Below are 11,886 nucleotides of genomic sequence, written 5' to 3' on the forward strand. Positions count from 1 at the left end.
GAAGGAGCTTTTCTTCCAGTCGATGTCCCACAAAGGATGTGCTCACATTTTCCGCAGAAGCAATGTGGTCAGTAAGAGGCATCAGCCCTACAAACCGCTTTAAAACAGAAGAATGTATATCTAAGTGTGCTGATAGTACCAGTTCCCACTCTAAGATGCATATCCAACTCCTGTGCCTAAGGCTGAGGGTCTCATCCAAGCTTCCTCTATGCTCAGTGTAGAAAAACACTACCAGTTGAAGTCATGTCCTCTTGTTATGATGACCTAAAGCTGTGCCATCCAGTTGACCTCCCTTTTTAACAGTAAAGGGAGCCTAGAGAAGGAGCTTTGATTCCACCATCTGACTTTTAGGCAGCTGAAGTTAGAGAAGCTCCATCAAACCACGGTGCCTGTCCAGTTCCTAGGGCTCCAGAGACTGAGAGACACATTCTTGTCTTGTTAAAGCAGCTCTCACCTGGCTGATCACTCTTCTTAGGGCACATTTAACTTCTTTGTTCCGCAGGCTGTAGATGATGGGGTTTAGGAAGGGGGTGAGGATGCCATAGAGCATGGAAACTATCCTGTCCCGATGAGGGGAGTAGGTGGAGGAAGGCCGTACGTACGTACAAATGGTGGTCCCGTAGAAGAGGCACACGACGGTCAGGTGAGACCCACAAGTGGAGAAAGCTTTGTGCCTGCTCTCCGAAGAATTCATGCCCAGGATCGCCCAGAGGATGTAGATGTACGAGACCAGAGTGATCGCAAAGGCGCTGCTCCCAAGGACCCCAGCCACTGTGAGAATTACCAGCTCTCTACTATAAGTAGGTGAGCAAGAGGCAGCCAGCATGGGGGGAATATCGCAGTAATATTGGTCAACTTCATTAGAATCACAAAACAAGAGCGTAAATACCAAAGATGTGTGTAGCAGAGAGTTAAAAAACCCAACTACCCAGGTGCCGATGGCGAGGTGAGCACAGAGCTTCATAGTGACGATATTCACGTACTGCAGTGGATGACATATTGCGACGTAGCGGTCGTATGCCATCACGGCCAAGAGAAAAATCTCTGTGCCCACAACGTCAACGAGGAAGAACAGCTGGACCACACAGCCAGTGAAGGAAATCACCTTGTTCTCCAGCAACAAGGCCTCCAGCATCTTGGGCACGGTGACAGTGGGACAGAGAACATCCAGTAAGGACAAGTTGCCAAGGAAGAAGTACATGGGGTTGTGCAAACGAGCGTCTGTGCTAATGGCAACAAGGATTGTGATGTTGCCTGCTATGGTGGCTAAATAAACAATTAAAAACAGCCCAGAGAGAAGCAAACGGATTTCCAGGGCATCAGAAAGACCTACAAGAACAAATTCAGATACTGTTGATAGGTTGACCCTCTGCATCTTGTCTTTCATTGTGGCAAAGATTGCAGAGGTGTACCTGGAAGAAAGAAGTTGTAACTTACTCAAAATCCCATCTCCTTTCTAAAGAGTGTGATTATCCTTTATTAGTCTGTTTTGCAGTTCAAAAACATTTGCAAGTTTACATTGCCACATGCAAAATCTAAATTTTACTCGCATATACTTGGTGTAAAAGAGTCCTAGATTCCTAGCTGAAGCTGAAGCCCTGATGTTTTTTAGGTGAGCAATGCTATCGCAGAAGAATTAAATCCCCAATAATCAACAGACAGGTAGTATACCCCAGACGCATTGAGGTTTTTTTCACCTTTATCCAGTGGGATATAAAAAGAGATATCATCTAGTATCCATTTAAAGACCTCCCTCCTTTCTATACATTTCACCCTATAGACCTCCATAACGGTATTAGGACTTTCAGGATCTAGCTGGACTTTCTGCCCTCTCTTCCCAATTCAAAGAAGTCTAGGAGCACTTGGCATTGAAGGATCTTTCCATTGCTATATTTAATGTAACTCAGTACTTATGGTTGTGATTTACATAGCAGCCCTATAGAGATATAAAGCAAATTTCAGCACAAGCATCTCCTTGTTTGCAGATTAGACCGTGATTATGAGAGGCTGTAAATACTGTAGTTCTCATTTGTAGGAGATATAGAGAATAAATTAAATAGGTGACCATGATTATCCATCTGAGACAGGCACATATATCATCTGATGTTCCCACGGAAGCTTGAAAGGGACCAAAGTCAGAGCTTAAACTACCATAAGAAATACTTTAGTCACCAGAAAGAAACAGGCATATGGTGCTTTAAATCACAGCATCGCTTGTTCTTAAAACAGGTAACTTATTCAGGTGAAATACAACAGAAACTCAACACAAAAGTACTCACTGCTACAAAGAATTAATTGCTGGTAATATATAAGTTGTCTGTATCTCCGGGTAATGTGACTGTCCTTTTTCTTCTTTCTACATCCGATAAGAATATTTCAATATGACAGAAAAGTGATTTCACTGTAGACTCAGAAGATCTACACATGATAGAAAAATCTTTTCACTGTAGACTCAGAAGCACTGATCTATTGAGGGAGCGATGGGTCCAGATGTAGCAGCATGGGAATATCGACAGACATCTGCGAGCACTGGAAAACTCCAGCACGACAGCAAGGGCAAGCGCCGCTTCCCTTTAATGAGCTTTTATAGACATGCAGGGGTGTATCTGGGGAGGAGCATCTCTCAGCTTTTTTGGATGCTACCTTTATTGCATATATGAGGCTTTCTCCGGGGCTGGAAACGTGAGAAACTGTTTCTTCACCCTGAATCCTTTGATTCCTACATCTTTCGTGCTGTAGGACATTTTTAGAGGGCTGTGGTTCGATACTCGAGCCTACTCCCAGGAAAAAGAAATAGATGCTGTCGTTCTCCCCTTGTGCCATTCCAGGTTACTGCATTTTACAACTCACAAGGCTCCAGTGTTCTGATTTCTTTAAACTCCAGCCTTAACTTGATCACAAGTTGTTATAGAACCAATATGTCTTGCTCTGGAGCCTGAAATCTGTTGCTTACACATACTGGGTCAAAATAAATTTGGCAAGCGCTACTCTTCCACATTGATTTTATGAGTGATCTCTAATTCTCATACAAGAGCAACCTCATAATTTTTATAGCCCCTGCAGGAACGACAGGAGATAAACCACTTGTGAAATCCGTGCACCGTTGAAGCAGATGTGTATGGCATAAGAAAGAACATAAATTACCAGCACTGCTTTGATTTGAGCTAACAAATACTGCCCTCTGGTTCCAGAAAGCATCCATGCATTATGCATTTATTTATGGGAGCACCGCTTTCCATCTGATGCACAAGATAAGGAACAGACCTGTTTTTATTCCAGGATTACCTGCCCATAACTACTACACCCTTAACCTGAATGATGCTGTTTGTCGGTCATTCTTAAAGCCTGTTTGCTGTTAGCCCTTGGACCACCAGCCCATATTTCCCAGCAAGTTTTGTGAAGAACGGAGCTAATCATTTTGCAATAAGCCCAGAAAGAGATACAATAAGAGATCAATCTCATCTATAGCTGTCAGAATAACTAGGACCATGCCCTTCCACCTTCTTAAACTGGCTTCAAGTCGCTTCCACTGGCTGTTACCATCTTCTCCCTGAGCAGCCACAAGAGGGCAACAGATGCAAAATCCCCATGTACGTTGCTGTACCAACAGTCAGGAGATGATGTTTTAACACTGCCCACAAAAAGGGCCCTCCTGCTATTTGCTTTCAGTATTTTTAAGCCGTGCATTTGCAGGGATATTCCTAGTTAGGTTACCAGAGGCAGAAACACAGGACAGTATTCAAGAGATGCTTTTAGCCTGATCTAATCAGGCTTCCCATTTAACGAGGTTATTTGTGATGTTGTTAGCCCCACACTACAAGGGTTTCATCCCCAGGATTATAATGCCTGTGAACTATACATGCCATTAGCGTGTGTCAGATGCAAATATAACCTTTAAGCTCTCAAGAAAATCATCAACAGTTGCCAAAAGCTTCCTCAGCTGTCCCTGTCATGCTGTTATTTTAATCAGTTTTATTTACCATATGTTTGCCAAGATCTAGTGAATTTTACACAGGTAAATGCTTCATAAGAATAGCTGTACTAGCCTGTGCATATACTAGATACTGAAATATTCAGTTCATGTGCAGTAATTGCAGCAGCTCTGATACATTTTAATGTCTAAAGAATAAAATAAATCAGGTCTTAAGCCCAAATGCCTGCAGGCATGACATATTGCTTGTAGAAATGGTATTGTGTCTCAAGGTATATATATATATGTATATATAGGTAGTATTATTCCTCACCTGGTAACATCTCAAAGCAATCTGAAGATACTTGGTGTAAATCCCCCAAATGTTGCTACCGCACAGCCCTAAGATGCTGGTATTTGTAGTACAATGGAAACTCATTATGTATCTTATTCACCCAAATACCTCAGTCATCCAAAGTCAGTTGATACAACTCGATTTGCTCATTTCTCTGTGGCCTCTGCAAGAAATCCCTTGTTCTTGCAGTATATATTGTATATATAAAAAACAAAATAGTCATGGTCAAAAAAAACCAAACAACTAACAAAACCCAAAATAAACTCAAAATTACAAAAAAAAAAAAAAAATCTCAGCAATCCATTTGCAGAATCCCAACATGTACCAGCAGATGATATGCTGGATTAGAGTTATCCCAGTCCCTGATGGTTTAAACCCAAAGTGCCATGTCAGGACCATCCCCAGCCTAACACGACCAAAGTGATTTGACTTGGACCAATTGTGGGATTACTGAGTTTTGACAAGTCTTAACTCTCCTGCTAGGAACGCTTATTGTGAGCCAAACCGACCGCAGAGTTGAATGCTGAAAATGCTCCTTTTGTGCACATTTGTGTTTCAGACACAGGGATAAGCCCATATAAAATTAAATTCAGAATTTTATTCAAAACATTGTCCCCTGTTTGCCCTGGGATGGCTCAGGATTATCCTTCTCTTTGCCAAGAACAGTTTCTGAGTTTATTCTTCTGCTGTGAAGACCAGATTAATGAGTCTGCAGCGTGTCACCCACAAAACAGATTTGAAACCAGCCCAATCCAAGCAGTTTTAAAGCTGTGCCCCCCAATATTGCAATGCACATAGCTCTGCTTAACCCCTGGTCTTTAAATAAGAATTATTAGATCTCTTAGTTCTCTTGGGATTTAACAAAAGCATTGCAGACATCCCACCAGTTTTCAGAGAACTTGCTTTTCCCCTTTGACGCGGTGCTTCAACATCTTCCAGACCATGGCAATAATCAACCCTGAGCAATAATCAACGCCGAACTCAGAGAGCTGCTGATTTCCAGCAGAGGAAGAACTCGAGGTTTTAATGATGCACAGTGGAGCCAATTTACACACACTCATAAACTCACCTGCCAAGTTGCGCCGTTGCAACTTGTCAGGCACCAACTTTTTAACAGCATCTACTGAGGCCTTGTTAAAATCACCCCAAGCTGTTTTCTGGAGAGACAAATCAATTGTGTTAAATTGCTTGTCTTGAGACACAGGCTCCCAAAAACTCTATGGAATTTGCGTTCGGCTTCCTTGTCGAAAAATATCAAAGGGATTATTTCAAATCTATACGTGCGGTGATCTGCATAGTGTTTTTTTGATAGAGAAGCAAAGGAAATAGGCACTTCCCCTAGAGGACATGTGTGACTTAAAGAAATCACAGATTTGTGATCACAGATAGAAAGAAGAAACAGCTGAAATTTAACATGGGTTTTGAGGGAGACTTTATCAGACAAAAATTGTTAGTTATCTACTAATAGTTGCCAGCTTGGTGTGCACATTTTGCATCGTCTTTCCCTTCTGCCTCCCTTCTTAACGGGACATGCCGTAATGCTGAGAGAAAAACAAATGGCAATTGAGAAATCCTATGTTGGACAAAATAATCCGTCACTGACACTGACTATGAAACAGATTGCCCCATACGAGGAGAACTTTCACAGTAAAATAGTTCAAGTGGGACAGTATGTATCCTGGTAAATGGGACATGGTTTGGTGCTAGAGTTAGGTTGTGGTTGGACTCAATGATCTTAAGGGTGTCTTCCAACCCAAATGATTCAATGATAAATGCAGGGGGTGGTTATTGAAGGGATGGGAAGGGGAAAGAAGAGCCCCCTCCCAAAGCTGGCAACCGTGTCCCTTCTCCTCCTGTCTCCTTGGTAGCGAGCAGTGAGTTCCAGCTCTTCAGGGCTGGCTCTTTAGACACATCACAGAACTTCTAAATCATTGAGGTTGGCAGGGACCTCCTGAGATCACCCAGCCCAACACCTCTGCTCAGGTAGGACCAACCAGAGCAGCTGTCCAGCCAGATTCTGAGTAGCTTCAAGGATGGAGACTCCACAGCCTCTCTGGGCGACCTCTTCCAGTGGTTGACCAGGACTCCCTCAGGGTCAGCAGCCAAAGGCAACTCCTGAGGAGCTGGTCAGACAGCCCCTCCAGCTCTGACCTCAAACCCTGCCCCACAAACACCCCGGAGCTCAGTCAAGGCTCCCAAATCCTCATTTCCGCTCCCATTTTCCCTATGGTATCAACAACCAAGGTCATCTCCATCACATCTCCCAACCCACAGACCCAAATGAAGGCTGCTAATTAGATACTTGGAAATGCAGGGGTCACGTCCCCTGTCCAAAAAAGAGCTTTGGCAGCTCAGAATATGCTCCCACAACAACAGACCACACAGAGACGCCACTTGCCCCCACCAGCAAACATCAGCTCTGGCCTCATTATATTGCAATGTATTTCAGGCTGAAAAAAAACCAAACAGCTTCAGGGACAAGGATAATCTGAGTGTCGCTGCAAGGCTGGAGGTGATGGAACCGACAGGTCTGGGTTTGACTGTGTGGGGGGATCCTGGCTCGGGATGGAGAATGGAGAGGAGGGGAAGGAGGAGTAAAGGAGACGTGACAACATGTGGGGAGGAGAAGGCAAAAGTTTAACCAAAACAAGGACCCAAAGTGAGTCTGCCCTCACCCCCATGAAGATAGAGGGACATCTTTCCCATAAGCCGTTCTTGGGACAGAATTACATTCCCAATTATTTCCAGGTGATAAATCTCGCATGCTTGAAGATCACCATGGCAGACATACATGCAGAATTATTTATAGATCAACTGCTTAAATTTCGCATTTTCCCCTTTCACATTTGCCATGGTTCTTCCTCTTTACAAAAAGACGTTATTGGATTTACTACTTCTAGTGTAGCATCCAGCAGCAAGTTCAGCACAAAGCGATGCTACCAGTAAGAGTGGACATGCCAAGTGTCTATGTCTTTAGGGAGGTGAACATGCACTTTGCAGGCCAGTTTCACTGCGAGGGTACAGGTCGCAGCGGCTGACTAGCAGGAGAGCTTAAAACTAATTAAATATCCCATAAATATCTAAACCTGCATTTGTGAATAGGCTCATGAATAACAATAGCGGCAAAAATAGCTGGGGACATCCCTACCACCTCTCTGAGCGGGAGGACGGACTCCCATCCCAATCTGCTCTGATCCTGCTGCCCAATCTGTGAAGTTTCTTTGCATTCACCTAAAAAACCACACAAAACTTAAAAAATCTGCTGATCCTGAAGCAGTTTTAACATAGCTGCTAAAACTCCCAGGTTGAGAGATCGAATGGCAATATGAACGAACTGTTTGGTTTGGTGGTGTTTTTTTGGTGTGTGTGTGGGGGGGGGTTAAGTAATATAGACACATTGCAAATGGGAAAATGGGTCCCTTAGCTGAGAAAAACGCCACTGCTAGTTGGCATTAGCTGTGTGCAAAAAGCAGCATTTCTAGGGTGCAGAAGCCCCCCAAACTTTGAGATATTTGGCCAAGGGCCATCATGGTGCCATTGTCACCCACACCCCAAAACCCAAAGCTCTGACCTTTTCCTGGGAACAGCTCCTGGTTACTTTAGACATGAATTTACTCCATTAGCTCTGGCCTCTTGATGTCCCTGATTTATCCCTTCTGAACCAATGGAGCAAAGCAAATTAACACCAGCTGAATAACTGGGCTCTGATTAGACTCACATTGATTTACAACAGCTGAAGACTTTTCCACCTGTTGCCCAGAACTGTGCTTAAACCGTTGTTGGTTTTTTATTATTATCTTATTATTATTATTTTACCACAAATGTTTTTACCCGGTACCTTCAGTGGAGACGTTAACACTCTACAACACAAGCAATTCTGGACAATTTAATGCAATAGAGTACTATTCAGCCCAGGGATTTCATTAGAGGTGGCGGTGATTCACCAGAGCTGGGAAATGTCAGTGGAACCCAATGTTTTTACCCCAAAACTGGGTGACCAGCCTCTGTGTGTTCGGGGGTGATTTTCTCTAATCTACACCTTGGATATATGAACTTTGCTCACTCATTCCAGCCGGAGATCTGGGTGTTTGTCCAGGGTTTAGATACCCCCATAAAGGGTTAAATTTGCTGAAGGAGTATGGAAACTTCATTACTGCAAGGCAGAAAATTCAGTTATTAAAAACACTTTGCAGAACAAAATCCTGTTGTCTTTTCTTTAGTCCTCTTCCCCAAACACCATCGCTATCTGCCCACATAGAATGCCGGATCGTGTCACTTCTTCCTTTATATATTGTCGCTTGTATGAATTTAATAATCCACTTGTGTGAGACAATTATTGCTGTGTCCTGAAAGGTTAAAAAAAATCACATCCTCGTGTGTCTAAGGGAAATCCTACAGCCAAAACCTCCACACCTGGAAACCTCAGTGTGTGCATTTAGGGACACTTCACATACGTGCCTCTGCCATCTGGTGACAAAGCACCGTAACAGCATCTCAGACAGGGAGAAAATGCCCGTTCTGCATTTATTTCTTTGAAAATTATGATCCCACACAACTGAAACTATTTAGAAAGTTTCAATTTTTCAACATTTATTTTTAATATTACCAGTTATATATATCGCCATAATTTGGAGGGCTTATATATTGTAGATACTTGACTTTGTGTTATTTATTGTTTACTGCTGCTAGCTGTGGACAATGTATTATCTTGTGTTATACTGTATTGAACACTATACCATTACATTATATATTAACGTGGTGACAGGAAGATATAAGACATACTCTGTTCAAATAGCTGAACATGATTCTAGTTATGAGCTTTAGGGAGAGGCTGCCCCAAGTTATTGCAAATATGGATAAGCATATTGATTTATCTCATTGATTTATCAGACTTGAATGTAAACATAACCCCATTACTCTCCCATGTATTCTGAAATACTGATTGTGTCAGGTATAACCATGCTGGGCTCAGGTAAGAAAGGTCTTTGACATATAATATATACTAAGGTCAAAAAAACCCCAATTCAAACCAACCAATTCTTGCTTTTGCAGTGGGAATTCAGCGGTTACGCTGGTTTAGTGTTAAACTTGTGCCCTTCAGGTTTTAGAAATCAGTGGCGAAAGCCTCATTTCCCATTTGCAGCTTGTTCTTTATGACTGGAGGCCAATGGTTCGTCACAGCCCATTTCGACACAGGCGGAGTTGCTTGTTTTCCGCATTGGGAAATAACCTCGCTGTGTGTTTCAGCGGCTCTTGTACGACCCGAGCAGAAGCTGCTGTGTAACTGCTTGTAATTCTCTCTGGTAAGGGCTGGATTTCCCTGCAGACCTCTGGAACAAGACTATTTTGGGATTCCTAGACTGTAATATGCTGGGACCACATTGTCCTGAAATGATGCTCTGCTAAACGTAAGCCCAGTTTTAAATATAAGCTGAGTTGGTAATTTCAGATGAATCAGAAAACACATACAAGAAGCAGCCTGAAAACTAAAGGCAGTCGCTGTGGACAGTGCAGTATCTTTTTCCACACACCTAATGGTTTCAGAGCTGAAGTAGGGGAAGTTATTTTCTTTCACTAACAATGTGGAAAGAGGGGTCGCGCGGGCTCCAGAATTCTGTCACAACCAGATTTTTGTGGTAACAATAGATAATATCTTAAGAAGGGATGTGAAATGTTTTTGAGCAGGTTGTAATCACTCGTCATGGCAAAGAAATGGCTGTGGCAATGGGAAGAGTCCATTTATTTTGAGGAGAAGCAGAGGAACATCACAGAAACAAACATAGAAAAGTGAAGATAAGACAATAAGGGGAAAAAAAAGAGACTGACAAAGACCATAGTTGGAGTCATAGAATCATTTTGTTTGGAAAAGACCTTTAAGATCATCGAGTCCAACCATTAACCCACCCATGTCCCTGAGAACCTCGTGTCCGTCTGTCCAACCCTCCAGGGATGGTGACTCCAGCACTGCCCTGGGCAGCCTGTTCCAAGCTCCAAGCAGCTGTTCAGATGAAAACTGTGGCTCTGAAGAAACCCAAGTTAGGCAAATTCCTTAAATGGAACTAAACATCCTTTGGATTTCAGATATTGTTGGATTCCAACCCTGTTCCCACAGCCCGATCTGCCATCGGTCCATAGGAAGGTAACTGTGGGCTTGCTGCAAACCCATCTGGTCTCAGAAGATTCTGCAGCGCTTCCACAATTTCCATATGGACACCTTCACCTCGTGATTCCTCAGGGTATAGATGAGGGGGTTCAACATCGGGGACAAGACAGTGTAGATCACACAGATGTGCTTGTCAGAGGGGAAGGTAGAGAAGGGCCGGAGGTAGATGAAGATGCAGGGTACAAAGAAGATGGTGACGACCATCACGTGCGAGGCACAGGTGGAGAGCGCCTTCCAGTGCTCCTCCGTGAAGCGGACCCTGATGGTGACCAGGATGAACGTGTAAGACGTGACCAGCACCAGGAAGCAAACCAGGGATATCAAGCCGCTGTTGGAAGCCATGAGCCACTCGGTGACACAGATGTCCGTGCAGGCAAGCCGAATGACGGGAGGCACGTCGCAGAAGAAGTTATTGATGGTGTTAGGGCCACAGAAAGGGAGCTGGATTGTGAGCAGCGTCTGGACGATGGAGTGGAGGAAGCCTCCTGCCCAGCAGGCAGACACCAGCACCCAGCAGACCCGCCGGCTCATGATGGTTGTGTAGTGCAGGGGCTTGCAGATGGCTGTGTAGCGGTCGTAGGCCATCACGGTCAGGAGGAACATCTCTGATGCCCCAGCAAAGTGCAGAAAAAACAGCTGGGCTATACAGGCTTCAAAGGCAATGGCCTTCCTCTGGGAGAGCAGGTCCACCAGCATCCTAGGACAGGTGACAGAGATGCAGCAGATGTCTATGAAGGACAAATTGCAGAGGAGAAAGTACATGGGTGAGGACAGCTTGGGGTTGGTCCTGACTGTCACAATGATGAGAAGGTTCCCCAGCAGAACCATGGTGTAGGCCAGGAAGAAGAGGGCAAAGAAGAGGACTTGCAGCTCCCTTGTATCAGAAAGCCCCAGGAGGATGAATTCTGTCACCCGGGAGAAGTTTCCCAGTGCCTTCGCTTCAGACAGGGCTCCCATAGCACAAGTGTGGAGGGAGCCGCTGGTTGACCAGGACGAGAAGGGGATGTGCTGCAGCTCCAGGGTTCATGGGTGATGAGAGCAGGATGCATTCACTGCTGTTCCACCTGCTACAGAAAGCACAGTGTCACACCATAAACAACAGTGAGCAGTGTTTGCAAAGAGCACTGTCCACTTCTGGCCACTGTCCACCACTGTCCTCTTCTCCAGCCTTCCCACCCCCTTCTCAGGCTTCTGGTCCCTCCACACTGACCCTCACCCCCAAACTCACTCTGACCACTATTTTTCTGCGTTGTAGTTGTGAAAAATTGTGTGTTCTCATTATGTCATGGAGAAATAACATCCTACTCCCACAGGACAAGAGCCACAAGTGCTGGAAGGACACGACACTGTCCTTGTTTACCTGCCGGGAGTGTAAAGTGCTGCGGTGGAAGCGACTCCTGGCCACGCTCAAGCATCGTGTCTATGATACGTGGCTCCACCAGGGGCTGTTCCATGTTC

At 44.4% G+C, this 11,886-nt stretch overlaps 2 protein-coding genes across 2 annotated transcripts; both read right to left on the reverse strand.

Annotated features, from left to right (window-relative positions):
- Positions 1-400: 400 nt before the first annotated feature.
- LOC309442914 (olfactory receptor 5V1-like) lies at positions 401-1,375 on the reverse strand (the record flags this gene model as incomplete). The annotated part of the gene is made up of 1 exon (XM_082059247.1): positions 401-1,375. The coding sequence occupies one exon, from the start codon at positions 1,373-1,375 to the stop codon at positions 401-403; it is 975 nt and encodes a 324-aa protein (XP_081915373.1).
- A 9,062-nt stretch (positions 1,376-10,437) lies between these two features.
- Positions 10,438-11,385, reverse strand: LOC309442915 (olfactory receptor 4E2-like; the record flags this gene model as incomplete). The annotated part of the gene is made up of 1 exon (XM_082059248.1): positions 10,438-11,385. The coding sequence occupies one exon, from the start codon at positions 11,383-11,385 to the stop codon at positions 10,438-10,440; it is 948 nt and encodes a 315-aa protein (XP_081915374.1).
- Positions 11,386-11,886: the final 501 nt, after the last annotated feature.

This window comes from Streptopelia decaocto (genome assembly GCF_964273445.1).
Source record: "Streptopelia decaocto genome assembly, chromosome: 7".
NCBI classification, from domain to species: domain Eukaryota; kingdom Metazoa; phylum Chordata; class Aves; order Columbiformes; family Columbidae; genus Streptopelia; species Streptopelia decaocto.